The sequence below is a fragment of the Aspergillus brunneoviolaceus genome (assembly GCF_003184695.1).
Source record: "Aspergillus brunneoviolaceus CBS 621.78 unplaced genomic scaffold BO95scaffold_13, whole genome shotgun sequence".
In the NCBI taxonomy this organism is placed as follows: domain Eukaryota; kingdom Fungi; phylum Ascomycota; class Eurotiomycetes; order Eurotiales; family Aspergillaceae; genus Aspergillus; species Aspergillus brunneoviolaceus.
Window position 1 is genome coordinate 97275 of NW_020290743.1, and position 27159 is coordinate 124433.

At 54.4% G+C, this 27159-nt stretch overlaps 13 protein-coding genes across 13 annotated transcripts; 9 read left to right on the plus strand and 4 right to left on the minus strand.

The window, feature by feature from the left end:
- Positions 1–814: 814 nt before the first annotated feature.
- Positions 815–1111, plus strand: BO95DRAFT_356280 (histone H4; the record flags this gene model as incomplete). The annotated part of the gene is made up of 1 exon (XM_025582295.1): positions 815–1111. A coding segment is annotated over one exon (297 nt), but the record flags the coding sequence as incomplete, so codon positions are not given.
- A 729-nt stretch (positions 1112–1840) lies between these two features.
- On the plus strand, positions 1841–4211 carry BO95DRAFT_440069 (putative mitochondrial carrier protein). Its single transcript, XM_025585869.1, has 2 exons — positions 1841–2143; positions 2268–4211. The coding sequence occupies exons 1-2, from the start codon at positions 2123–2125 to the stop codon at positions 3732–3734; spliced, it is 1488 nt and encodes a 495-aa protein (XP_025445109.1). The 5' UTR covers positions 1841–2122; the 3' UTR covers positions 3735–4211.
- Positions 4212–4643: 432 nt separating this feature from the next.
- BO95DRAFT_440070 (GNAT family N-acetyltransferase) lies at positions 4644–5532 on the plus strand. The gene is made up of 2 exons (XM_025585870.1): positions 4644–5140; positions 5230–5532. Exons 1-2 carry the CDS (start codon positions 4696–4698, stop codon positions 5469–5471), a joined length of 687 nt encoding a protein of 228 aa, XP_025445110.1. The 5' UTR covers positions 4644–4695; the 3' UTR covers positions 5472–5532.
- A 135-nt stretch (positions 5533–5667) lies between these two features.
- On the minus strand, positions 5668–9219 carry BO95DRAFT_440072 (SH3 domain protein). Its single transcript, XM_025585871.1, has 2 exons — positions 9027–9219; positions 5668–8804 (listed from the first exon to the last, which is right to left on the minus strand). The coding sequence occupies exons 1-2, from the start codon at positions 9087–9089 to the stop codon at positions 5886–5888; spliced, it is 2982 nt and encodes a 993-aa protein (XP_025445111.1). The 5' UTR covers positions 9090–9219; the 3' UTR covers positions 5668–5885.
- Positions 9220–9694: 475 nt separating this feature from the next.
- Positions 9695–10525, minus strand: BO95DRAFT_450868 (ankyrin repeat domain-containing protein; the record flags this gene model as incomplete). The annotated part of the gene is made up of 2 exons (XM_025588046.1): positions 9695–9855; positions 9904–10525. 2 exons carry the CDS (start codon positions 10523–10525, stop codon positions 9695–9697), a joined length of 783 nt encoding a protein of 260 aa, XP_025445112.1.
- Positions 10526–10893: 368 nt separating this feature from the next.
- BO95DRAFT_460849 (uncharacterized protein) lies at positions 10894–11232 on the plus strand (the record flags this gene model as incomplete). Its single annotated transcript, XM_025588775.1, has 2 exons — positions 10894–11025; positions 11083–11232. 2 exons carry the CDS (start codon positions 10894–10896, stop codon positions 11230–11232), a joined length of 282 nt encoding a protein of 93 aa, XP_025445113.1.
- A 955-nt stretch (positions 11233–12187) lies between these two features.
- Positions 12188–13672, plus strand: BO95DRAFT_356402 (uncharacterized protein; the record flags this gene model as incomplete). The annotated part of the gene is made up of 1 exon (XM_025582303.1): positions 12188–13672. One exon carries the CDS (start codon positions 12188–12190, stop codon positions 13670–13672), a length of 1485 nt encoding a protein of 494 aa, XP_025445114.1.
- Positions 13673–14137: 465 nt separating this feature from the next.
- Positions 14138–15154, plus strand: BO95DRAFT_42857 (uncharacterized protein). The gene has a single exon (XM_025584848.1). It carries the CDS (start codon positions 14267–14269, stop codon positions 15059–15061), a length of 795 nt encoding a protein of 264 aa, XP_025445115.1. The 5' UTR covers positions 14138–14266; the 3' UTR covers positions 15062–15154.
- Positions 15155–16393: 1239 nt separating this feature from the next.
- On the plus strand, positions 16394–17423 carry BO95DRAFT_42860 (uncharacterized protein). The gene is made up of 2 exons (XM_025584852.1): positions 16394–17149; positions 17210–17423. Exons 1-2 carry the CDS (start codon positions 16619–16621, stop codon positions 17306–17308), a joined length of 630 nt encoding a protein of 209 aa, XP_025445116.1. The 5' UTR covers positions 16394–16618; the 3' UTR covers positions 17309–17423.
- Positions 17424–17945: 522 nt separating this feature from the next.
- Positions 17946–20259, plus strand: BO95DRAFT_407678 (Zn(II)2Cys6 transcription factor). The gene is made up of 6 exons (XM_025584077.1): positions 17946–18115; positions 18177–18257; positions 18324–18749; positions 18823–19041; positions 19092–19381; positions 19452–20259. The coding sequence occupies exons 1-6, from the start codon at positions 18018–18020 to the stop codon at positions 20120–20122; spliced, it is 1785 nt and encodes a 594-aa protein (XP_025445117.1). The 5' UTR covers positions 17946–18017; the 3' UTR covers positions 20123–20259.
- Positions 20260–21025: 766 nt separating this feature from the next.
- Positions 21026–21726, plus strand: BO95DRAFT_440080 (uncharacterized protein). Its single transcript, XM_025585872.1, has one exon. It carries the CDS (start codon positions 21169–21171, stop codon positions 21592–21594), a length of 426 nt encoding a protein of 141 aa, XP_025445118.1. The 5' UTR covers positions 21026–21168; the 3' UTR covers positions 21595–21726.
- A 1280-nt stretch (positions 21727–23006) lies between these two features.
- Positions 23007–24376, minus strand: BO95DRAFT_440082 (EXPERA domain-containing protein). The gene has a single exon (XM_025585873.1). It carries the CDS (start codon positions 24273–24275, stop codon positions 23274–23276), a length of 1002 nt encoding a protein of 333 aa, XP_025445119.1. The 5' UTR covers positions 24276–24376; the 3' UTR covers positions 23007–23273.
- A 746-nt stretch (positions 24377–25122) lies between these two features.
- BO95DRAFT_471524 (uncharacterized protein) lies at positions 25123–27097 on the minus strand (the record flags this gene model as incomplete). The annotated part of the gene is made up of 7 exons (XM_025589598.1): positions 25123–25771; positions 25825–26011; positions 26062–26201; positions 26262–26370; positions 26448–26596; positions 26652–26829; positions 26902–27097. The coding sequence occupies 7 exons, from the start codon at positions 27095–27097 to the stop codon at positions 25123–25125; spliced, it is 1608 nt and encodes a 535-aa protein (XP_025445120.1).
- Positions 27098–27159: the final 62 nt, after the last annotated feature.

A 27159-nucleotide genomic window follows, 5' to 3' on the forward strand; every position in this document is an offset into this window, starting at 1 on the left:
ATAGGATGGTGCTAGATCTGTGAGTTCTTTTTTCCTTTCTTCACTGCATACAAGCTTGCTTTCCAAGTATTAACTACAAGTAACTTTGAAGTTCATGGGTGCGTGGTCCAGGCCTTGAGTTGGGGAAGAGGGGCAGTGGGGCACGTGACCGGCGTACCCGCAGCGGGAAGGCGGCTCCAGGCGGACGCGTTGGCAGCCATACCCTACTGTATGTACCTTTCCCAGGGCTGCCAGCTGCAGTGCCCAGTGCCCTTTCACCCGTCTCCAAAGTGGCCGTTCATAACGCCCTTTTTTTCAGCCGCAACCCACCAATCAGCCGTTTCCATTCCATTTTGATCCTTCCCAGATCACCCTTTGACGCTTAGTCACTCAAAATCACGCTCTCGCTTGCCGCCCACTCCGCAAACCTATTTAAACCGTTTCTCTTCTCCTTTCCCCCCTTTCTTACACCCTCTGATTTTCTCTGGCCCGCTACGCGTCACGTCGACCATCCATCCATCTTCCACCCCGCGTTTTATCATTTTTCTTCGCTCATCCATCTCGACTTTTACGCACATTTTGCCAAGATGACTGGACGTAAGTAATCTTCTATTATTTTCTTTCCCTTTCTGTTTATCGTGTTGCTGTTACGCGAATTGTTACGTGGGTTGCCCGTCTGCTGTGGCTGGATGAGGCTGCTTCGCAGCACCCTGCTCCGACCGCACGTGATCGCAGCCCTGCCTGACGCTCCGTCCCTCACACGCCACACTATCTCAAGCTCAAGCTCTCTTATCTTTGCTACCAAATACTAACCGCTCTTCAATCAACAGGTGGCAAAGGAGGAAAGGGTCTCGGCAAGGGTGGTGCCAAGCGTCACCGTAAGATCTTGCGTGACAACATCCAGGGTATCACCAAGCCCGCCATCCGCCGTCTCGCCCGCCGTGGTGGTGTCAAGCGTATCTCCGCCATGATCTACGAGGAGACGCGTGGTGTTCTGAAGTCCTTCCTCGAGTCGGTCATCCGTGATGCCGTCACCTACACCGAACACGCCAAGCGCAAGACCGTCACCTCGCTGGACGTTGTGTACGCCCTCAAGCGCCAGGGCCGTACCCTCTACGGTTTCGGTGGTTAAACACCGTCTGTTCTGCTTCGATCTCTCTATCGTCACATCATCTCGTCTGTTCACCTTATTCTCCATCGCTTGCCCATCAATTGGCTCGCCAACACGACGTATTCTCTTTTTCTGTCGCCATGCGCCAATCTTTGGAGTACAACTGGAGGATGGGTTCATGAAATGGATGGACGGATGAAATGCGACGATCACGAGAGACGACAAATTTGTCTTCGGTCTTCTTTTGCTTGGGATGCTTTTCGCTTGATGCAATGGGTTACGGGGTTTCAGGATCTGGTCGGGCATTGGTCGTTAATATCATCTGTTTTTAATTTCCTCCTGTTTTCCTTTTTTTTACCAGGTCGGTGGATTCTGGCTTGGGAGGTTTTCTATATGAGCTGCAGCACCCAAAGTTGTCGATCTCGTTGTCTGCGTGTAGATCGGTCGCGTCAAGCATTCTTTGGGTGGATAGATGAATGAAGAACTTCCATCAGCCTGTGACGTGTCTTCCTATTGATTCCCAGATTAATGGCAATCAGTCTGATTGCCGGGTTGTCGGTCACTCCCATGCGTAAATTCCGACTCTCTGTGATCTCACGGTGCTTTAGCAGAGTTACTATGCAGTCGAGGGACGGACGGGACAGAATCACATGCTCCAGAGTGAGAGTCGCACGACCCGCCCCGGGGCGATGATGTAATGGGCCCCGGCCCCCCTCCCGTCCTCTCCCTTTCGGGTCAATCAACCTCGGTCATCACACCATGCCGTTTGATGGATGGGCTACTAGAACAAAGTGGAACGATGCACCGTCGACTGGTACTCCTCCACCTTATCTCCTGGTTTTTCTTTTAATTATCAAGTATCTTTGAGCCAGATTCTTGCGCTTGCCATTCATCACCACAACGCAAACATACTAGAAGACCAAGATCTCCCAAACAGACCGCCCCATGTCCTGACGCGACTACCTTCTCCCAAAAGCAATCGACCAATCTAGCCCCAGGTATACACCGTGATGAACAATGTCAGAATACAAGATGTCCTATGAGGCGGAGCTGGTACGTTACCCCCTTTCCCCGTTGACTCTCTTATATGACTCCAAATGCGGCCTACGCATCACTTGGGAAATGGTTCACCACACCTGATAGCAAGCGCTAACTTAAGCGTCATTCAAACATCTAGGACTCCTACCAACTCTACCACCGCTACGAACAGCCTCGCCGACCCCAACCGCAGGATCAAGACTGGAAGCAGGCGGCGCTGCGGGGCCCCGCTCTGCCGGCGCTGGGCAACGCCCTGGCCGGCGCCATCGGCGCGGCCCTGAGCAATGTGGCGACGTATCCGCTGAGTCTGATCGTCGCGCGGCTGCAGACGCAGCAGACGAAACGCCCAAACCAGCAAGACCAAGAAAATGGGAAGAAGGCGAAGTCGAAAGACCTAAATGCTGGAGACGATGATGATGATGGTGGCTACGCCGGTGTCCTCGACGCCGCCCGCAAGATCTACGCGCAGGAAGGGGGACTGGGGAGCTTCTATACGGGTCTCGCGCAGGATACCGCCAAGTCGGTGTTCGACTCGTTTTTGTTCTTCCTGGCGTATGAGTTTTTGCGGCAGCGGAGGATACGGGCTCGATTTGGTGGTGGTCGTGGCGGCGCGCGGAGGAAGAGTACCGTCTTGCCGGTGTTGGATGAGTTGGTGATCGGGGTGGTGGCGGGGGCGTTTGCGAAGCTGTTCACGACGCCGTTGGCGAATATTGTGGCGAGGAAGCAGACTGCTGGTAAGAAAGGGTCGGTGGGAAGCAGTACGAGGGAGATTGCGGCGCGGATTCGCGCCGAGAAGGGGCTGCGCGGGTTCTGGTCCGGGTATTCGGCCTCGCTGATCTTGACGCTCAACCCGTCGTTGACGTTCTTCTTGAATGAGGTGCTGAAGTATGCGCTGCTGTCGCGGCGGCGGCGGCGGCGGGATCCGACGCAGAATTCAAGGTCCCTCTCGCCGGCGGTCACGTTCTTGCTGGCGGCGCTGAGCAAGTCGGCGGCCTCGGCGGTGACGTATCCGTTCTCCAAGGCTAAGACCCGTGCGCAGGTCATGGGCGATGACTCTTCGTTGTCGTCGTCGGCGCAAAAAGCGTCGGGTGGGGAGCAGGCGAAGGAGAACGGCAACGCGGAGACGGACGAGGGGATCTCGTTCACGCCGGCCATCGTCAGCAATGTCATCAACATTGCTCGCTCGGAAGGCGTCGCGGGCCTGTACGCGGGTCTACCGGCGGAGGTCCTCAAGGGCTTCTTCTCGCATGGTTTCACCATGCTGGCCAAGGACGCGGTGTACTCGGCCATCGTGCAGAGCTATTACCTGCTGCTGATCGCGCTGCGCAAGTACCCGAGCCCCGAGGAGCTGATCCAACGCGCCCGCGAACAGGCCGAGGAGTATGCGGACGTCGCGCGGGAGGGGGCTCGCGACTTGGCCGAGAAGACCAAGCAGGGCGCGGAGGAGGTGATGCACTCCCTGACCGCACAGGGGGAGCCCGAGGAGGCCAATCTGCTGGGGAATAACGAGACGGCGGAGATGGTGGGTGACTATGTCGAGGACGATGGCACCCACAAGGATCTGTATCATTGGTTCTGGGAGAAGGACCGGGAGGGGAATTACTGATGTTGGGTTTGGGGTTGGGTGGGGTTTCAAAGAGATTGAGCGTTCATCTACATCTGTACTAATTTTCCTGGAGCTGCAGTTTCGATATCATTGACTTTGCATACACTTCCTGTTTCTCGTCGATTGCTCAAACTCCGGACTTTGCCTGCAAAGCCGGGGAGTCGGTAGTCTGCAGCAACAAATCCCGGGCTGACTATTGCCAGTAAGCACCCTGAATGATACCGAAGCGGCTTACATCTCCCAAGTTCAATCCCAAGGGCTGTATGCGTAGTAGTTCCTAGTTCACGGAACACTGGTATGGAAGGGTTCTTACAGCCCCCAATCCACAATAGTCCTCAACAAACAGTGCATCCTGCAAACTAGTCTCGGCCTATATCTACACATCACCTAGGAAGTTCCCATCAATAAGGTGTTTTCAGCCTCAGGCTTATATCCGAACACAGACCCATCAGTGAGGTTTCTCCCTGGAAGCGCGACCGGGACAGCTGAAGTGTCTGCGACAGATTGTTTAGTCTTAATCTAAAGATAAGCAGGGGGGTGGTGAGGGTGGTGAGGGTGAGAATGGGCTGGAAGCTGACTGACGCTGACGCCGACGCCGACGCTGACGATAATGAAGGCGGGCTAGTCCGACGGGCTACTAAGCTAGCTAGCTAATAAATCTAGCACTGTACGCAGTAAGTCACCCAGTAGTAAGTTAATTTATTCTTCCGTCCATCGGCACACAAGAGCATCTTCTCGCGAGTACAGTTCAAAGCTGTTACCAAGTAAGAGCCTTGAAGTGATATAAGTATCCATCTGTCCTCCCGCTAAAAAAGAACTGCATGCCACCACCACCACCAACCCCCACAGCACAACACAGTGTAGCACACAGCACGACAAAATCCCTCCCCTCCTCAGCTAACTCAACAACCCCCCCCCCCGATCCCCAAACCACCAAGCCACCAAAGCACCAGCACCAACAATGCCAATCCCAACCCCACCCCTCCAACTCCACCCCGTCACCGACCCCGACCTCCCATCCCTAACCCACCTCTTCTACGCCGGCTTCACCACCCCCACCGACCGCCAGATGTTCCCCGACACGCCGGGCCTGCGCGCCTGGTGGGCCGCCGCCAACCGCCAGGATCTGGAGCAGAAGGCCGGGGTCCGGTACCTGAAGGTGGTGGATCCGGGGCTCGGCCCTGCGGGTGCCGCTGCCGCTGCCGCACCGGACGCCGACGGTCATGCTGCAGAAAACGACACCAGTATAATCGCCTACGGGAAGTGGGATCTCGATCCGGGCCACCGCGGCGCCCGGTTCCCGGAGTGGCATGCGGACTCGGATGCGGCGTTGTGTGAGCGGTTCTTTGGCGGGTGTGAGCGGGTGAGGAGGGAGGTTATGGCGCCGAGGAGCGGGGGGTATTATTGTATTTCTGCCCTGGGTTGCTTTCTCGTTGATTTTTGGGGGAGGGGGAGGGGGATGTTGATGATGATAAGTTACTGACCGTAAACATAGACCTCGATATGTTGGTGACGCACCCGCAGCACCGGAGACGCGGAGCGGCGACCATGTTGGTCCGGTGGGGGTGTGAGCTGGCGGACCGCACGGGAATGCCCGTGTATATCGATTCGACGCGCGCCGGGGTGCCCGTGTATGAGCGGTTGGGATTTGTGGTGGTGCGCGAGGATGCGGAGGCGGGGTTGTTTAGTATGGTGAGGGAGCCGGGAGGGGCTCCTTCCGGTGTTCATGAAGGATGAAGGATGGAAGATGGATGTCTGGTTGTGGGAGTTGGGCGTTCAGGTTCGGTTCTCTTCTGGTGGGTTTGGGTCGGATTGAGAGACTGCATTGATCTCCCTGGTCCAAGTCTTATTTGATAGACCGTTCCTGGATGTTGATTCGACTTAGACACTACTTATCAGCGCAATATAAGACAGTCATTCTCATGATATCGAAGGTAAGTCATAATTCATAATCGTCATAATATGCTACATCATTCATGCACGTCGTAAGAAATGGCCCGTCTCACGCCCATGTCAGTCGGTCATAAGAAATCAGAAACAAAACCAGAAGCATGCAAAACAGAAAAGAAACGATCCCTCAAGCACAACCCCCCAGGTAAACCTGCCTCGAGTACCTGTATCAAGACCTTCCAGCCATCGCCATCACCGATACTAGACGACCTCATCCACCACATGCACATGCGAGCCCGGAAACAACCCCGTCAAGCCGGCATAACAGCCCCAGTACCAGTCATCGTTGATGTTCTCGGCTTCGGTGATTTCAGCACCGCGAGGGAACATCAGTTCATCTTTGACGCTGTCTTCAGGGTACCACGACCATAGAGCATGGACAATCAGCCCAACGCCTCCATCTGGAGGAAAGCGTCTTGATGCCGATGCCGGTACAGCGGAGGTGGGAAGGACTGGAGCAGCGAATGTCGGCGTATTTGGGGTGCTGGGTTCGGAGGACGGAGGAGACGTGAGGGCGGTGCGATCGCGCTCGCCGCCAAGTGGCCAGGGACGAAGACGGGAGGCCTTTTTGCGTCGCTCCGACCCTTCCTTCCAAAGCCAGTCTCCGGGTGCGAATTCGGGCGATGCAATTCCTGGTCCTGTTCCAGTTGCAGCAGACGACGAAAATGGTGTAGTGTGATGAGGGAAAGGAGAGTTCGGAGTTCCAGGAGTCGACGCAGTCGCATGGATGCTTGTAGGAGTAGGAACAGCAAATGGAGAAGATGACGGCTGTTGAAGGTGGTCGTCGTTCAAGGCACATCCGCCTACTAGATCCCTGACGATGACACGGCGCTGCCCCTCGTCGTGATCTTCGAAGCCAACGACTATCATACGGTGCCCCTTGATGCAGCGCCTCCAGCCATTGTGACCGTTCTCCTTGCGAATCTTGCCAGTGGCAACAAGGCGCAGGTAGCAATTCGCGCAGATGTCGTAGTCGCCGTCATTGCATACAAGGCAGTGGAAGCGGAGCGTTGATGCGGGGATCGGGTGCGTGCAAATGTCGCAATTTGTGGTGAAAGAAAGAATCTTGAAAATCTCAGTTCCTGACCCGGAGGCGTCACTGCAGTCGTTTGAGGCGCCATTTGGGGCGATTGTGAATGCCCCTGTTGGCGATGCTAATGGGCTATCGCGGGTGATGCGGCAGATGGGAAGCAGGGCGTGCGTGCAGCAGCGACCTTGGTTGACGCAGCGGTTGCAAAAGCCCCAGTCTCCTTCGTTGCATTGATTACACCTCCAGAGGCAGTCGTTTGCTGATGAATGGCAGCTGTCACAGAACAGCCCAGTCTGCAATCTTCGGGCGGGGTCGTCGTTGGTAACCATTCGCCCGTCTCTGTCGGATCGATAGGCAGATTCTGGTGCTCGAAGATACTTGCAAGACTGGAGTATATGCGATGTATCGATAGGGGATCGAGGCTCACCGGTCGACGATGCGCGAATGCGTTCGAGATCCGCTTTCGCGGACGCTCCGAAGCCAGCCCAATTGAGGCAGCCGCGCCCGGTGCGATAGCATCGCAGACATAGGTAGAAGTTTCCGTTGTTACATGTGGGACACTTCTTATGTAGGTCATGCTGTATGTTGGGCTTATCGCACCGGTCGCATTTGATTGATGGTTCCATGTACAGTGTCGCAGAACGAGGAGGCGCGTTTGATCGAGAGGATGAAGGTCGTGAACGAGGCTCCTGCCTTGCTGCGACACCTACCTCGGCCACTAAAGAGCTGGTTGGAGGCGACGCTGTTGAGGGCTCATCCGGGCTTGAAGGCCAAGAGCCGTTGCGTCCCCTGTGATTCAAAGCCGTGGCCACTCGAGGAGAATCAATCGATGATCTTCCAGACGGGCGAAGCTGCCTCTCCCTTGCTCCTTCAACCCAGATGTTGGGAACGTTCTGTTCAGATGCAGTGGCACGGCGTGACCGGGACGCTGCTGAAGCCTCCGCTGTGCGGACGCGACCAGTTTGCGAGTTTCGGGGTCGATCAGCAACCATGTCACTTGACGATCGCGCCGCAGGCCGCAGCGAGACTTCCGAAGAGGACGCCGCGCCGACCGGTACAGGCGACGTCCTTCGACGAGTCCTAGTTCCCCCTTGGTCTGACAGACGTCTTTGATGGCCCGAATGCCCATCACGCGCGACAAGCGGATCCAGAAGATATGGTCTCGATACCGGGGGACCGCCATTCGACTCTCGCGTATCCCTCATAGCAGCAGCACCTGTACCATTTTCCGCCCTTTGCACAGACTGGGATCGCGCGCGAGGCCGAGAAGACGGGGTCTGCGAGTTTTCTCGAGGTTCCGTCCGTTGCTGCTGAGACCGTGCTCGTAGCCTATGCCTTCGACGATACGCATCCGCAATGCGCTCACTGAGCTCTTCCTCCTGTGACGGACCCATGTTATCCAGATCGATATCATCCAACAACCCCTCCTCAAAAATCTGTCGCAAGATCTCCTCTTGCATCGTTTCCGTATCCGACAAGCTGAGCAGCGACCTCAAGCTCGACTGATGTTCCACCCGCCTTGTCGACCGTTCCGGACCCTCCTCCCCAGCTGTCGTCCGCCGTGGTTGTCGTCGTGAAGAGCCCTCCCGTCGTCGTCGAGACCGACCATCCTCCTCCCTTCGACGCTCATCCGAATCGGTACCCGTGCCCTCCATCCGCCGATGACGACTCCGCGACGAATGTCGCGAGCGCTGTTGCTGTTGTTGTTGACGATATCCCGACCGACTGTCTTGCAAACTCAAAGCCCTCACTTCCTCCAGCACCCTTCGATCCTCCGCATCTGAACCCGCATCCGTGGACGGAAAGACTGAGTCGCCCGGCTTATACCTCTGCGCAACCTCCTCCTTCTCCGCGGCGGATTTGCCCCGGTCGGGACTGGCCGCCAAGACCATATCCAACAATGTCGTCACGGTCGCATTGGGACGGGTGTCGCGCACGGTAGCTCGGCATGATGGGCAGGTGAAGCGGGCGGACGAAGACGGTCGGGAACGGGTTCCTTGTACGGCGAACCACTCCTTAAGGCACGAGCCGCAGAAGGTGTGGAGGCAGTTAAGGAGGGTGAGGGGTTGGTAGAGAAGGTCGGTACAAATCTAGGTGGAGTTGAGTGTCATTAGTTTCCTGCATATTTTTCGATCGATGATCTTCCTGTTCCGTCCCGTTCCAAGGAGAATGGAGATTATGTCTAGTTCTGACAGATGAGCTGGCACGCAAGGGAGGCGAATGGAGAGCGTCGAATCATGGTGGTGGTGGGGGGGGAGGGACACCCTTCAACTCTCCCGCAGCATTCCAGTGGTTCATGTCATCAAACTTACCGAACAAGTCAATTCTTTCTCGAGATCTTTCAGGCCTGGACCTGAGTGCGGTGCTGTCGACATGGAGGTACCAGAGAGAGGAAGTATCTGGAGGAATGGGAGGAGTTAGGAGGAGTTAGGAGGAGAAAAGAGTCAAACGGAGTCAACCAGAGTAACCGGAGTCAAGGTAAACAGGAAGGAAGATGGAGTGAGTTGAGGCCTGAAGAGAAAGGGAACGAGCGGGAGCTTAGTGGGAGAAGACCTGGAAGAGGCTGGGATTGCAGTGGGACTGACTAGGAATAGGTCTGGGTCTGGGGCTGGGCTGGGCGGCCAGTCGGTTCAGGCACCACAAACACCCCGCCAGGCCCACTCGCTACCGTAACCGTAACCGTTCCACCATGCACGAGCATGTTTAACTTATTCTCTATCTCTCCACATCTATGCAGAATCGTCCACGCGAGTGAAATTCCAGAGATCAACAATTTGACTTCTAGTGGCGTTTGGCTTCTCAATTAATCTTTCATTCTCGATCTACCATATCAAGGAGACGAATAAGTCTGTGTTTCCTCAAAGGAAAGCCTTTGTCAAACACCTTCAGATGAACTACATTGGTAAGATATACTGAAGAAGGCCGTGATTATACCATCGTTCTGAGACCGTATCAGCAATTAGCATGTTGTGACCGTCACTCACTCATCCTCCAGACCAGCTAATTTCACCAACTCAACCACCTCCTCATTCCCTCCCTGCTTTGCAGCCCACAGAATCGATCGCCCCATCTCATCTCTAAAGTGAACATTCGCCCCTTTGCCCAGCAGATACATCACCGGCTCTCGCTGGCCCTTATACGCTGCACGTTACAGTGCCGTGCCCCATTGATCTGCCTCCACGATTCCACAGTTCGTCCACCACCCACTGGCTTCCTCCAGATCCGCCCCATGCTCCACCAGCAACTCCAGCGCCTCCATATTACCCAGCTCCGCCGCGGCAATGTGCGCGGCACTTCTCCCCTGGCGCCATCCATGCTGCAGCATCAACCACAGGATCTCCACTGACGGCTTCTTGCCAGCTAACGCGGCCACGCCGGGCTCCAGGTCATCGTACCCGCCCCACGCCTCGTTGGGATCCTGTCCGTTCTCCAGCAGGAAGCGCGCGATTTCCACATTGCCGTAGTAGGCTGCTAGACTCAGCGCATCGCCGACGACTTCGCTGTGGTGGCCGTTCAGATCGAGCCCGTTCTTGACCAGGGTCTTCCAGACGGCAAGGGATTGTGCGTAGCAGGCTTGATGGTAGAACTCATTGTTCAAGGAGCCCGGGGCGACGCGAAACCCCTCGCTGAAGACCCAATCCAATATTTCGAGCTGAGCTTTGCCTGCCGCCCGGGCGGCGATGTGGGCTAGTAGGCTGGGTTGCTTTTTGGAATCGGTTGACTGGTGCAGGTCTCGAATGGCTTGAAGATCGCCGCTGGTGGTGTCTGTTTCAACTTTCTCGTGCACGTGCCTTCCCAGAGATGACCCCATAATAGAGATGTGCGTCTTTGTATGAGAGAGCAGAGAACGAGAACGGTGTCTGAAAGAAAGGTTCGCTTTCCGTGTCTCACGATTCAATTAAGCAGGAGCTCCCTACTGAGTGGATGATGGAGAGCTTTGGGGTGCCCTGGGTCGAGCTGCTGATGTTGGCGAGAATTGTTCGGAGATTAGACCAGCACGGCTGTGACATTGCGCCTGTTGAGTGAAAGGGATGAGAATCCTGTCAGATTCCCAACTTAGTCTCCATTGACTGGTTTAGGTGGCTTACTAAGACTATCATAGGCTCCCAACGAACCACTTCTACTTGATGTTGAGCCTCACCATCATCGTCGATCGATGTTCCAAGCAGGAACCTACTCATGAGCTTCTTCACCGGCCAGCCGGAGAAGTCCATCAACGAGCTGGTCAAGTGGGCCAACGGGCAGCACCTTACCTCGGTGCGCGACATCTGGAAGAACGCCAACTTCTTCCAGAAGGGCCAGTACAAGGACGTCGACACGGCCACCTTCACCCGCTCCCAGCAGGCTTTCTCCAAGTAATACGCGCAGCAGACAGTGGGCACCGCCTACCTCGTCTTTCCGCACGACAAGACCCCCGCGATGACCGGCATCTTCTACAGCGTCGAGCTACCGGAGATCATCACCCATGGAAACGTCGAGATTGTCTGGATCGATAAGAATAAGATCCACCAGAAGTAGTATGAGTGAAAGTCGGAGAGACTATGGTCTATAGAAAGACAGGGGAGAGCAAGCCTGCGGGTGCTTAGAGGTTTCGGACTTCGGACGGTTGGCGGGTTTCGGTTGTCCTTGATGGTCAGTGAGTTAGAGGACTGTTTATGGTTCCTTTCTGGAAACTTTGGGGAAGATATTCCCGCGGTGGGGGCTCATAGGTTGAGATTGTTTAGTTGAGCTACCACGTTTGGGAGAGTTTGTCATAAAGGCGAAATTGTATGATAGTACGAACGGGTAAGCAGTTTGGACCATGATGTATCTTCAAAGGCAGCAAACCGCTATGATTGAAGCTTTGACTGAAGATTTATCATTGATAACAGCTGCGAGACTGAATACGTACACAACTATGGGGTGTTCCGAAAGCGCTTGGGGGTTTCTCCTCGCGGCTCACCCCCATCGGGGAGAGGATGAGGTTTCCAGGGAGGGTGAGTGGTTGCAGGCGAGACAACACGAAAACTCTACCACGACCTCCCCATGCCACCTCAGATCTTCCCATGAGCAGTTCTTCTCTCCGGATGTTTCCGGGGCCGTTACTTTCTTTCTACTTAGATCACCTGTTCCATAATCAGTTCATTGTCCGCTCAACCCTGGTTATCTGCATCTAAGATCGGTTCCTTGGTGATTGCTCGAGCGGGTAAGGCATTTGACTCAGCTATCTATGCAAGCTTTTCCGGTCATCAAGGGAGAATCCTGATATCAAGGCACGTGTTAGTATATTTTAGGAAGGAGTCGAACGGCCCCCCGGTCCTATTAGAAAGACCGTTGGCACTTGACCATGCCCATAGGTACTTCGAGACTATTCATATCGTGACGCGGGAGAGGCACTGAAAAGTGCTGGAAAGTGCACGAGTACTGACTACAATCAGATCTCAAGATTATTGCCCTCTTTCTGTGGTTCTCACTCGGCCAATTGTCCCAAGAGATGTCTATCTCCGAACCCGACGGGCACGTTCTGTCACCCCTCGACCATAGCATCCCAAAGGTGTATTTCACCTTCCACCTCTCTTTCAGCCTACAGCAGCCAGAACAGGGCTTGGGGTCACTTCGAAGCGGCATTAGAAAGCTCACCGAGGTCATTCCATTTATCACGTACGATGTGGTGTCCTCCGATATCATATTTCCCGAGAACGTTCACTGCATCCGACCTCCCTCTAGTTCAACTCAGTCCGTATCTTTACTCCAAGTTCGGGACCATTTTCATGAATCAGTAACAGTACTTGGGAGCATCTCCACCTGCACGGGAGATGAAGAATTGGAATTTTCCAAGAAGTACGCACCCCTGCCGACGGTTTTGGATCCCACGCAACCCCAGCCTGCTATGAGATTTGCCGCCAACATGATGACGGAAGGGATTCTTCTGGGTGTCAGCTTCAACCACCTGGTCTTTGACGGCACCGGGGTTGGTAACATTCTCGGTGTTCTAAGCCATTGCTGCAGTGGTACGCAGAGCACGGCAGACCTACATGAAGTCAACATGAAATTGCGTCAGCAATTGTGCCTTGAAAATGCAACCGGCAAAAGCGTATGGAAAGACTTTTCCGCCACTTACAGCGCGGAAAGCCCTTTATCATGCTTACCCCCTGCAAAGTGCCATTCGGAAATAGCACCGCCGCTCCTCGAATCCTTTCGATTCAACGTGCCGGACCGAACGATCCGTCGGTTGAAAGGTGTTTGTACTGCCTTACTATCCACCAACCACCAGCACGAGACAGATGTGACCTCTCCGGACTACATCTCATGCCATGATGTGCTGACCTCCCTTCTTGCGGTGTGTCTGCGTCAGGATCAAGGCACAGCACTACACCAGGGTGAATACACAATCTCCTTTGCGGCCAACCTTCGACCTCGCATGAGGCCCCCCTGGCCCGACCTATATCTCGGGAACATGGTCGCCATGCTGCACGTGCCACAGTCGTCCCTGACAGAGAAAGTCAACATCGGCAAAGGGATCATCGCGGCACATCATCTCAACATGCACAATGAGGATTTGATTCAAGTTGCCAACACAGCCGCCGCAGTCCGTCAGGAGATCCGAACCCTGACGGACCCGCACATTCGCAGCTTGATTACTTATTTGCGGCTGCAGCGCGACTGGGGAGCAATGAACATCAAAGGCGGTCACTTCTCCGTCACCAGCCTTCGGCATTTGAATGTTTATAGCTTCAACTTCGGCGGAGATTTGGGCATGGTAGCCGACTTTTGCCTACACGTGGGGCTACTGGATGGTTTGCTGTGTGTGGTTCTTCCCAAAGGGCAGCACAAAGCATGGGACATTCAGTTCATGCTGCAAGAAGAACAAGTTGAAGCAGTCAAAACCCATCGTCTATTTCGTTGGTTAATGAGTGAATGTGATGGGCATGTCAAGCATGGTTACTGTGCCTCCCCATTGCACGGAACCATGGATTGAAGGCAAACCCCCCCCTCCTTCTGTATATCAGGTACCATGTGTTTGTCGTGAGCTAGGAAATGAGTTCCGGAGGGGGAGGCTCCCTTTTCCATTTCAGATAGAAGGGCAGGAGCCAGTCCTACCTAGGCAACAAACTAGCAACCGTCCTAGGGAAGTATGCGCCTTCCGAGCCAGGTTGATGTCCCTCTATGATGGGTTTGACTAGGAGGAATGCACAACTCTACCCCATCTCCCAACAACCCTCATCCACTTACCATTACTATATCCAAATCATGTCTCGGGTCGATCCTACCTCAAGACCGCGAAGGTCCATCCGGAGAAAACCAATACATCGTGGAGACATGATTCCTCCCTCTATTCCCCCATCTATTCCTCCTTCTATACAGCACATCGAAATAGTCATCTATATTATTATCCATCATCAGCATCTTATCTATCTCGCAATCAGCAGTTCGTCGATCACTCCGCTCATAGTCATCCTCAGCCGAGCTTACTGCGTCATTCCAACGATATTGACCACGCCGAAAGAGTGCAAGATTGGCTTTCCCGTAAGCCTGCCCTATCACCAAGCCTGTTGTCTGCTGAGCACTCCTAATGCTGCCTTTAGAGGCTGCTTCGACACCAAGGTGGCCTGAAGTGCAATACATGGCCAAGAGAAAGTCAAAGGCAAGGCAGAGGAGGGAAAGGAGGAGAGCAGCAAAGGCTCAGCAGGCGTCAGAAAGAGCAGCCACGGCGTCAACGGCTAATCCTTCGACAGTGGAATTTTCGTCCACTTCCCCAACGGCAGAAACAGAGCAAGCCAAACAAGAGGAGCCAACAACCAAGGCACCGGACGCAAGTACCGAGGAGGGACCGACAACCGTTGAGCAGCTAGCGGAACAGCTTGCCAACTTAGCCAGCCTGATCGATTCCGTGAACAATGCCCCCGTCGAAACCTACCCTCTTTTCATTTACCATGAGCCTTACTGGTTGGGACGAGGCAGTACCACTCGCGCCGTCCCAGGCCTTAATCGTGCTCTCGCAGTGGGCGTGATGGATTCTGAGCGCATGGGCGCTGTCCTCTCGAAGATTAAGCCATCGGAGATGATGGGCCTGCGAGACGTTTACCGGTCACTCTTCGATAGGGAATTGATGGACGATGTGAGAGAGAATACGGTTGGGCTGGTGGTCAGGCAGGATCCTCAGGAGGAAATCCGAGCTATTGACTTTGACTGCACGGGGGCACGTTATGATCTTCCGTCGGGTAGAGCAGTGACCATTCTGAAAGCTGTGACCGCGCCTACCCAGGAGCAGTTGGACACATTGTTGCCATCGGCGGCAGCCACTGGGAGCGATAGGTCGAGCGGGATGACTGGCAATGATGAATTCGCCGGAAGAGCGTTTCACTGATCTGCTGAGTAGGTAGGATGGTGGATTTATACAGTTGCATAGTATCTGGAAGCCAGCTTAGAGTAACTCTGCTTAGCTTAGTTTTGGCTATTCTTCCACAATGAATCATTTGAGCTTGTCCAAATAGTGGATGAAGTGTAACGATTGCGGACTAAACAGTGCAGTGTGCTTTCCTGACACAAGTAAATGCAAAGTCTGTCCTGCTTGCTTTGCAACGCGCCTCATGAGCTCTTTGGAAGATGGGGCCTTTCCCCTTCGGTAGAAGTCTTCTTGTGCTTCTTCGATGGATCACAGGTACCATGTCGGGGGCGGAGGTGGTCGCTCAGTCCCGAACTGGAATTTGAGCCCGACTTCCGAGGTCGGTCACCGAGGCGCAGGGAAGATCCTCGGGGATTTCCCGAGGTGTGGAGACTCCCCATGACTAAGCGGAATCAAAAGCGGCCTAGACTATCGACACGTGACCGATAAGCATCAACGAAAATATTCTGTGATGTCGACTCTCCTCTCGAATGATGTCGGTGTTGTCATGGTAGACGTGGCCACAGTCTACCCTCTGCACAGCTGATGAACATTATGACGTCCTGCTACCTATTATAGAATCATCCAAGGGATCCTGCCCTCCGTCAGGCGCTCCATTTCCCCGGAAATCGTCGGGCGGCACGTCGATCGTCCTCGGAGCAACTGATCTTCCTCCTTTCGATAGGCTTCGATAGAACAGAAGTCAGGGCCGCTATGAAGACTACCTAGCTATCAGTCTTGGCTCAGCGATGAAACATCCTGGCGCTGGACACCTCAATTCCTACATATCCCCCCTACGCATGACTGCCCTCCGACGCAAATAAATCGCATCGCTTAAACGTGCTGCCAAGATACCCTCGACTCCAGCTCTTGCAACATTGGAAACAATAGTGTGCCACTGCGCCCCTCTCATAGAGGGACTGCCAAGCACCGATGGGATGATGTGATGGTGAAGCGGTTAGCCGGTCGCCCCTAAGGCTGAAGGGCTGCAGCGGATGGAGTGGGGACCGTCGAGCTGCGTGCGTACGTATGCCTCTATCCACTTTTGGTGGCGCTGGAGCGGCTAGCGACGCCCTCGGTGGGAACATCAACCATCATGGCGCAGTCTGTTGACTACGTGGATGGAGGAACAGTGCAAGACCCTGTCTGTTCTCTGTCTATCTGTCTTATATCAAGGTTTGCAGCAATTGCGCATCGTCGAGACATCATCGTCAACAGGCGTTAGTCGGGTCATTGGCAGCACCCGTCCTGACGCGTCAGGAACCGCGTACGTACCACCCGTGGACTTCGAAAGGCACGCAAAACCCTAAATCAATGAGTGGCAGCGGGAAATGCCAAGACTCCCAAAGATTGGGGCGATAGATCGGGGGGGCGCCCACTCTCCCCAGCTCTCTCTCCCCCTGGATAGGCAACATCATTCGAGAATTCAGCAGCTCCCCTGCCGGAATTTTGTCAGCGGCAGTGTCATCGGGGTTTATTGACTCAAGAGGCTGTTTCGATTGATAGCCAAGCCCCGATCTGCGTTGCCTGTCTAGCCCGATGATGTCGTATGTGGCTATGATGTGTGCCACTTTTCTGGAAGGAGGAAGGGAAAGTCTGGGTCTGCTTTGCGAGCTCCACTGCTTGGCTGAGCGACTGTCTGTCTATATAAGAGGGGCTGACCACCCCGTTCCTTCTGAGTTCCTCATCAAACAAACAAACCATCTATCCTCTATCCATCTTTCACAATGGGTCTCTTTCACCACCACAACCACCACGAAAACCCCCCTCACCACGGCGGCCCCCAGGGCGGTCCTCCTGGCCCTGGCGGTCCCGGCGGTCCTCACGGTGGTCCTCAAGGCGGTCCTCACGGCGGCCCTGGAGGCCCCGGGGGTCCTGGCGGTCCTGAACACTTCGGTGGCCCTCAAGGCGGTCCTCACGGCGGTCCCGGCGGCCCTGGTGGCCCTGGCGGTCCTGGCGGCCCTCACGGTGGTCCTCACGGCGGCCCTGGAGGCCCTGGAGGCCCTGGTGGTCCCGGCGGCCCTCACGGTCACGGTGGCCCTCAAGGCGGTCCCGGCGGACGCTGGTAAAGTAAGTTAGCCAACCAAGTCACATCATATGCACCACGATCAATCACTAACGCCTGAATAGTACGATCTTACCTACCTCCGACCACCATTTCACCGCGCTTCGCCAGGAGTTGAAGCTTGCTTGGACTGTACATACGTTGTTGGATTTGACTGTGGTTGAGCATGTCTTGCATCACATACATTTGCCATGATTGAATGGCTCAAATACCCAATACAATCAGAAATCATAATTCGACAAGTTGCTTAAACATCCTCCTGATCTTGTATTTCTCCGGATTCTTGTAGAACTCTATGCTCATACGCACTCTACTCTCCGTTTCAAACGCAATAGCGTTGTTGGGATAGACAGAAGATGTCATTAGGATCCCTGGTTACTGTACCCATCTCTGGCGGGGCTCGTTGTTCTAGATGGACAGTTTCCACGTGGTACGTCATACACACAGCTGATTTCGCGCTGAGATTGATAAGGTGTTGTTGATATACTTAGACTAAGTCTTCGGAAATCTAGGCCAATGATAAGATTTGTCGGATGAGTTCATGTGAGACTCGACAGTTGCATAATTGATGTAGTATGAATCCTCTTCATAGCTCAGGTTGTGCTCAACATCAAATTGACCACCAGTGTATCGAATCCAATTCACAATTTTGACGATAATAAACTTCGGTCCATGCCTATATTTCCGCCCCCAAGTCGGAGAACGGAGCCCTGACGCCTCAGGCAGAAACAACGGACACGGAATCCCGTCCCCGCTCAAAGAGTCATCAGCTCCTGTCCTTTACGCTCTTCAACCGGCTCCCAGCCTGGAGCTTGCCTCGTTCTTCTAGATTCACCCAAGCGAGTTTATTCTCACTCTAACTGTGTGTTCGTCATGCGCAGCCAGGAAGTTACGCCACTCAAAGCATGCCGGCCATGCTCCAAAGCCAAGACCCGCTGCGATCCCGGGCCAACCAGCCAAGCCTGCCAGAGGTATGGGTGCAATGCTTGAGAAACATAATGTATTTCCGGAGTCATACTGACAGCAAAGCAGATGCCATCGTCTACGGAAAGAATGCACGAAGCAAGCCCCAGGAGCGCATAGTCTCGGTAAACCCCGAACCAGAACGTTGACGTACGTGCTGTCCATTCTCTCGCACTGCCATATGTGTATGTGACGCTAAAATACCTCCATTTCCAGGGACGTGCGACGATTAGAGAAGAAACTGGAAAACATGACCTCGCTACTGGGGGCCACACAGCAGCCCATTGAAGGCATAATCTCCAACTGCGGATGCCTGACACCCGTCGGCCAGATGCCCCAGATGCCACAACCACAGACCCATTCTTCGAGCGGGTCCGACGAGACACCGCAGGCGACAATCGCCGTCTTCCACCAGCGCATGGCGACGCGCTTCCCGTTCGTTGCGTGCGCATTCCCTCTGTCGGATGATGAGCTTCTCCGCAAACCGTTCCTCCAAATGGTCATGTCCATGATCACCTGCCAGGATCAGGAGACGCAGTGGGACATCGCCGGGAAGGTCAAGGCGTACCTGGTTGAACGGGTCGTGGTTAACGGGGAAGGTAGTTTGGATCTATTTCAGGGGTTTCTCCTCTTCCTTGCGTGGTGAGTCGCCCCCATTTTGATCGTTCACTATTTGATTACAGCTTTGACCGCCGTGGGGGTGTGTGTGAAATAGGGCGCATATCCACGTCCCCTCGCCGGAACAACTGTGTAATTATCTTCATCTTCTGGTGGCTCAGAGCAAAAACCTGGGTTTATCCAGAGATGTGTCGAGCGGGGCGCCGCAATCCGTGTTGTCGTATATGAAGTGCAGACAGTTTGAGCGGCCGTCCGGCCCGGGCCGGACTCTGGAAGAACGCAAGGCTTATCTGGGGTGCTTCTACCTCGTCACGATGTATTTCTAATCAGCCTCGGTTTTGACGATGCCACGACTGACCCAGCCAGGATCTCGATGTGTCTAGGGGAGTCTGAGCCCATGCAGTATACAAGCTACATGGAAGAGAGCTACCAAGTGCTCCAAGCAGCGGCGCAAGGAGAATCCGATCGATACCTGTTATGTCTGGTCGATCTCGCTCGCATGGCGGAGAAAATCCACCGTACCCTTCAGCCAGACCACCCGCATGATTCGATTAGCTCCTCGGGCTGCTCACACAGAGGAATTGCCATCCGATGGCTGCAGAAGGAGCTCGAACAGCTCAAGCCTGCGCTTGCATTCGATGATCCCACACAGTCCTGTAAGCCCTCTCCCCCCGCATCACAAGAAAACCAAGAGCACTTGTAACAAAGAACCCAATAATGCGACAGCATTCCTCCTCCTCCAATACTACAACCTCGAACTCTTCGTCTACCGCACCGCCCTCCGCCGCGACCCCGACTTCAGGGAGAGCACCTACCCTCCCACCCACCTCACCACCCTGCACGCCTGTCTCCATGCCGTAAAATCCTTCTTTGACACCTTCTTCGCCATCCCCTCCTCCGCCTTCTTCCACATGCCCTACCTCCTCTGGTGCCAACTGGGCCACGGCTTCTTGATCCTATCCCACATCTCCGTCTACGACGATGGAGACGACGACGATGGCCCAGCGCAGAATCTCTGGGACAGGGAGTACGCACGCCAGGTCATAGATTATCAGGCGACGGTCGACCGACTCACGCAGAAGGTGGCGGATGCGGTGACGGTCGCCCGCGAGGAAGGGACCCTTGTCCCGAGGGTATTTAGCAAGGTGACTTCTCGGATCGCCATGTGGCGGGATGCCCATGTCAGGCAGGAGGAGGCCTTGCGGCAGAGGCGGCGGCAGCGGCAGAGAAGTCAGGTTCTGTCCGCGTCCACGGTCACGACGTCCACGACGACAACGAGCCCCGAGGTTGTTGTTGTCGGGATGGAGACGGAGACGGAGGCGGAGGAATTGGTGCCTGGTATGGGTTTGGAGGATTTGTTGATGATTGGGCCCATGTGGGAGTTTCTGCCTTTCTAACCCAGGGGAAGAGGCATCCTTCGTGCCATGGTTGGACTCTGGTTGGTTAGGCTATAGGGCTAGAGCGAAAATGGATGGAATAAGGCTGACGAGGCAAAGGTGGAGGAAGGCATTATGGTTTCTATACAATAGATATGGATTCCGTTCGCTTCTTCCCGGAACCTTGGCTGTCTGCTTATATACCACCTGTGCACCGACTGTACCTGCCAAGATGGTTCGCGCTCATTCGCTATGTGCAAGGCATGAGTGGAAGCTCATAAGCAGCTCACACAGCCTCAGCCGCATAAGTGGGTCTGCATCCATCCATCACTTTGCGGGGGGTGGGAAGGGGGAGGGGGAGGGGGAGGGGGAGGGGGCTCACGTCATCTACCAATTCTGACAGCATTGATTAACCCGTAAATTCTACCCTGGTTGTCTCGAAAGAACATCGCTGTACATTGTTTGGATGGCAGAGGCAGCTACCCTACAGGTCCGCCCGCCGGATAGCGGATACTCTGCAAATGGAAGACCATCTGCTCAGTTCAAAAGGATGAAAGGATCAAACCGAGATCACCACACCTTAACCTCCCTCATCTAGTGAGATAGTCTACACATACGAGCACTGAGTCGGTTAGTTGGACTAGTCCTGTCCCATCTTCATCACCAGGGTAAGCGACCCGCCGATCGCAATCACACTAACTGCGCGAGGAATGCCAGCAGCCTACGGGCACCGTCGATGTCAATGCGAATTCTCCACTCGATTTGACCCTGGCCCCGTTGCCCGTGCCCGATACATTTTAGACATTTTAGCGCAGGGACAGACGGGGAGTGGGAAAAGTCACGGAAATACATAGCATAGCTTAAGTAGGTAGGCAAGGTACCTAGGGTTCCTGTTCTCTTCTTACACCTTCCTTTCTCCGTACCCTAACTAATGTACTAGTGGCAGTGGTAGTTAAGTTAGTGGCAGTCTCACTCCCCACGCTTACTCCTAATTTCTTCACATCTCATCTTACTCCCCCCATCCTCTCCCACCCACCAATTTCACCCTCACAACGAAGGACTACACAATGACCGACAACACCACCGAAATCCAAGGCTTCGCCTCCCGCCGCAACAACACCTGCCTCGCCGACGAGGTCAGCTGCGGCCGCACCTGGGACACCTGGTACGCCTGCTGCCCGTCGGGTTCCTACTGCCCCGGCAGCAAGGTCAGCATCCCCAATAACGTCTGCTGCCCGAGCTGGACCGACTGCACCGCCCAGATCGAGGACCCGCCCGTGTGCGCCGACGCCCAGTGGGCCCTGTACAACTACAGCGGGTATTTCTGCTGCGAGGGCGATACCCAAGGGTTTGGGGTGAAGAAGGAGACGTGGGTCGGGTGTGCGCCGGCGGGATTTCAGGGGGATGCGTCGTTTTCGGCGTTGAATGTCATTGCGCAAGGTATTTCGTTCCATCCTCCCTGCACTGGGGTTTGGGGGTTATCCGGGATATGAGTCTGAGGGCTAAGGGGTGTTTTGGGTGGTGTTGGCTTAGAAACGACTGCGACTGCGAGCGCGAGTGCGACTGCTAGTTCGGGTACAGCGACGATAACAGGAACTGCAACGACGACTGGAACGAGCGGGGCGGCGGTATCTTCGACGACGACGACAACGGCTGCATCGACTGCCCCTTCACACGGGGTCAATACAGGGGCGGTTGCCGGGGGCGTGGTTGGAGGGGTGCTAGGTGTCGCTGCATTGGCGGCCGCCATCTGGCTGCTGATGCGACGCCGGAAGAAGACGCAGTCCCCCGGGTACCAGCCAGGTGTGTCGTCGCAGCCACAGAATGCAGGGTATATGTATGAGGCTACCGGGGAATCGAGGCTGGGTGAGCTGCATAGTGAGCCCACGCGGATTGAGCTGGTGGGCCACAAAGATCAGTTGAGGCATGAGTTGCCTTGATATGTGCCATATTCGACTTTGATCCGTTCAAAAAGACGTCCTTCCTTCGAACGGACTGACGAACTTGAATTTACTTGTGGGAACCCATGCACAGGCTTTTCAATGAGCGTTCCCCGCATATCACTGAACAATGTGAGAATGTACTATATTGATACCCGGCGACTTGGGTGTAAGTCGAGAGGTGAACCTGGCGTTCTGGCTTCTTAACCGATAGAGATTTACCCGGCCGGGTATCAAAAATAGCTCATGTCTTTTGCGTTGTCATATTGGTCCAGACGAAGGGCTTTCTTCAGACACGCAAGTGCAGGAATTGGGCGAATTGTGTCCCGAGACATGCTGGGACAAGCACACGTCGCCCTCATGATCGGGCTGGGCTAGAAGTGTTCTCTGGGTATTCCGGTACAGCTCTTTCGATTTCAAGTCCTGGTACGTATGCTGAATGATTGAGAACATACTTCTGCCATGCCTCTCGACCAACCAAGCCCCCTTGTCTCCGCTCCGTGACAGCAGCTGTCACCAAGTATTCCCTTCTACAAGACAAATCAGATCAATACCATATTGAATCATATAAAAGGCTCACCAATCTGGCGGGAAATGAGATCAACATCGCCTCCGAACATCCATTTGATTTCATCCTGCATTCGGATCAGCCCGCTGTCAGCAATCCATTAAGCCCAAAAACCTCACACCATAGAATATCTCCGAATGGCTCTGGTCGCGCGCAGTGGGAGAGGTAGATGGTAAGGCTTCGACACGAGAGACTAGATAGCCTGTCTGATAGAAACGGAGTGTATCATTACGATGGAAAGTGCGCATTGTTTGAATGGATGGCTGGACCTGGTCAAGACCTTCGTACCACTGCCCGAGAATGTCTCTATAGAACTTCCGGCCGCAGAGTGAGCAGTGGGGGATTCGCACGTAATCTTCATAGATATGTGCTTAGGGATCTATTATCCAAGCAACGACGAGGACTTGATTGCCGACTAGAGGTTATATCACGAGACCGCCACGACTAGTGAGGTTAGTTCGCTGCCTCGGCTACTCTTTCCTAACCTCACAAGTACCGTCTCAGGAACAACAATCACAGCTTTTAGCTACAGGGTATATACACCAAATATACATGATAGGTGAACAACAGTCTATTGGATAAGAAAGAAAAGAGATCCATAATACAAAGCAGAACGGCGCAAGTCGCACACTCGAAACCAACTATACAGTCCATAGAATTTCACTTATCTCTTCCGCGAAGGAGCCGCAGCAGAGCTAGCAGCGCCGCCCATCAACTCGGGCGTGCCACCGACAAAGGCGCGGACGATCTCCTTCTGCGCGCGCCAGATGACCCAGACGGGCACGATGACCCACAGCCCGTTGAAGAACGTCAGGTAGACATACACGTACATCCAGTGGCTCGTGTTCAGCGCGGGGCTGCCGGCCAACCACTCCGGCACGAAGGTCATGAACCCGCCGTACAGCTCGGCGGTGGCCAGACAGGCGGCCACCAGCCAGGTCCGAGCCACGACCACGCCGCGTTGCTTGCTGCCCAGCCGCCCGTGCGACAGCCGGTACAGGCTGTAGCAGATGTAGGCGGCGGCGGGGCCCCCGAGCAGGACGGTCAGCAGCTCGATGGAGATGACGGTGGGGTCGGCGCCGCCCCAGCGGTGGTCGGCCTTGGCGTACTCCTGCCACAGGCGGGCGGTGGGGTCCCACGAGGCCCCGTAGGTGGCGCCGTAGGCGCGGTCGCGCTGGTTCAGGAACACGGGGCCGAAGCGGGACTGAGTGGCGGAGATGGTGATGGAGCTGAAGAAGCAGTGGTACAGGAAGGAGCCCTCGATCAGGAAGTGCGTGAGCGCGTCGTACGCGTGCCAGAAGAAGAGCAGGCTGGCCAGGTCTTGGTGCGCTGGGATGAGCCGGCGGCCCATGATGTAGGCAACCAGCATCGGGAGGAAGGCCATGACGAGGCAGCTGACGGTGGGCACGTCCAGCACAAACGGCTGGGCCATGATCGCGCTGTAGTCGTACAGGAGGGCTTGTTGGAGAAGGTTATCGTCGGTGTGAACGGGTGCGTTGGGGTTGGGGAAAGCCACGGCGGGAGGAGGCGCGGGGTTCGTGATGCGATCAACGGTCTGCGCAGCAATGGTGGTGCTGAGCAGGTGCGAGTGCAGGTTTGAGGCTATATTCGTGAGGTGGGACTGCGCGGTCGTGAGGATGGACTCGACCGAGTCTTTAAGTCTCATGGTGGGCGGGTTGGAGACGTGGTGGTTAATCGGGGGAGGACAATGAACGAGAAGGAACAAGTCAGTTGAATCTCTTGAGGTTTAAGAGGAAGTGGTCTTCCCCCCCCCTGAGAAGGTCTCGCCCTCAAAGAAAGTCGCGTCGATGCGCGATCCCGCGGCCTCAGGCAGGTTGGACTTGTCTGTTTTGGGGATGGTGGCGCCCCACTCACGATGCCTCGATGCTTTGTGCTTTCTTTCATGCTATTTCCAGCTTCTTTCACCTCTGCCTGGGAATCCTCTTTTGCAGGCAGTATAAACAACCTCGTTCTCCGAAGTACAGTACCAGGGCTTTCTCGCAGGAATCCAATGTTGTCGTTCGAGTTCTTTGTGCCGATGTCTGGATGTCCCGCCTGAAGACAACAAAGAGCTACTTGCACAGTCGATTGTACCAGACCGCGAAGCTCTCTTGTGTGCTTTCTGACAACACTCACTGAAGGCTTCTCAGATCTACTCATAATCTGCGTCTGTTGCTATATCACCTTGTTGTCGTAAAACCAACTCCTTGCTTTGTACTGCACCATCCACAGGATTGCAGCGAGCCGGATCAATCTCATTGAGAAGAGGCGAGTCTTTCATGCTCTCCTTTTGTTTCAAGGGCGTAGCAGCAATTCAACTAGCAACGAGCTTTCTCTTCAATATCGACCAAATTTATGAGTTTCAATTGACGAGCCCGCCTGCTGGTCAACTCCTTGTGTGTATGTAGTCTCAATTCCGCTAGCTCGATCCTATTGTTCTTGGCTCCCCTCAGTTCAATGTCATAATTCTCAAACACTTCTCAATGGTGAAATTCCGAAGGATACACCCTGTTCTAACCACTAGATTCCCGTCCTAGCCGACGAAAGGCCACCCAAAAGACACAAGCACAGACAAACACCAATCCAGCTGCCAACGACCAAAGAATCACAAGGTAGGGGTCCTTTGCAAGCGGTGACAGTGCCATACCCAGCCCGTAGCCGAGCGCCAACGTTCCTACATAGCACGCCTGCATCACCGACTTCATGCTCTTTGGCGAATGGCTGTAAAGGTATTCTGCGCCCGTCGGCCAGCAGAACACCTCGGCCAGCGCGATGATGATGTATGTTGGGAGCTGGATCAAGATGTGGATCTGATTTGGAATCTGGCCGTGATCACTGTTCGATGCAGCACAGGCCAATGGGTGATCATAGCAGGGTCTTGTGTGGTAGATTGCAGCTTGAAGAACGGCAAAATAGGTCATGGCTAAGGACATGATGAAAAATCCAAGGGTGATGCGGTTGACTGGGATGAACAAGATCCCGATGCGCTGGAGAAACGGGTATAATATCTTCTGGACCAAAATCCCGAAGAGGATATATGCCATGGGGTTGGAAACCTTGAGAACGTCGTTGGGAATACCGTGGCTCTGCATTGTGCCGGCTTGAGATATGCCTTGCTGAGAGGCTTGGGACATGCAGAGCCAGAAGATGGGCCAGCCCATGCTAGGATGTGTTGGTTAGCTAAGACCTGGTGCTGTGTTACTGGGACAATTCACCAGATTTTGAAGGCGGATAGCCCGCTTCGAAGCTCGGCGATAAATCCTTCATCCCATGGAACGACACGTTGGTGCATTGTGAGTTGGGTCTGAGGATAGCATGCTTCGAGGTTGAAACCACTCAGGCATGCGTACCAGAGACACTGGGCGGCCTGGGGAAGAACGGAGCTTTGTGGTAGAGGATGGACTGCTCATCGTCAGTCAGGCTTGTTCACATGGTTGAGAGGCAGCACTTGCCGAAAATCCTCCCTGCTGCTTGCACGATGACGAGGCACACCAACACGGAGCAAAGAGCCAGGAGATAGCTCGACCAGAACCCAACATATCTCTCCATCATGGTGGTGGCTAAAGCCCCCATGGCCCCAAGGTTAGTCATCCTAAGTCGAGTTAATCTCGGAGCCAGTCATGGAGATCGAGGAGTGGTATAGCTGGCGTACCAGTAGTAGACACTGTAGATGTATTGAATGGTGAGGTCGCGGTCCACCACTACCTGCCGGCCATTTGGCCGAGTCTCAATGCGCCCTCCGGGATCTGTATATTGATCCGCTGCAACGTCAAGAATTAACTCAATAAGCATCTTCTTTGCCTGAAGAGGGTGAGTAAACAGCAATGAGATCACTTACCGATGAAAGGTTGAAGTGAGGCCAGGACCCCTCCAAGCCCAATGGCAATCAGCGCAGCTCCCATGGCGAAACCCGGTGCCGCAGCACCGTTATGTATTATGACAGGTAGGGAAGTGATGAAGAGAGTCAAAGATCCCAGTGCATAGATGCTACCATTCATCAGCGAGTGTGTGGATCCAAAAAGATTCTTTGATCGGCCCCCACACGAAGAAGATCTGCAGAGCCAGGTACCGTCCTAATCGACCATCGACTAAGATCGAAATCGGCAACGGCAGGATATTTACCAAGACTGTGAATGCCAGATTGACCGTCGTGGCTCGTGATTCTCCAAGGCCGAGAGCCCCGGGGATTGCATCAGAGGGGCTATGCTGTAGGTAATTCTCTAGAAGAAGAACCGGTAAGCTATGCTGCTCTAGACGCTAAAGCCATGTGGAGAACTTTGCAATTTGCGTACGAAATATGCTTTGGGTGCCCTCGTAGGTAAATCTTTCGAAAATGGCGATTAATGCTGCTATCCAGACCCGAGGCGGTAGAGAGTCTGCAACATGGAGTAGGTGTTGGAGGTCATCGTCAGAATGGGCGGAAGAGGACTCATTCTCCTCCAATGCGTCATTGCTGCATTGGTTTGACTTCTCCAAGTGTAGACTCATGGTTTTGTTCCGTCTTAGCTTGGAATCTAAAATGATTTCGAGAGATGCATTATCGTCGCTTT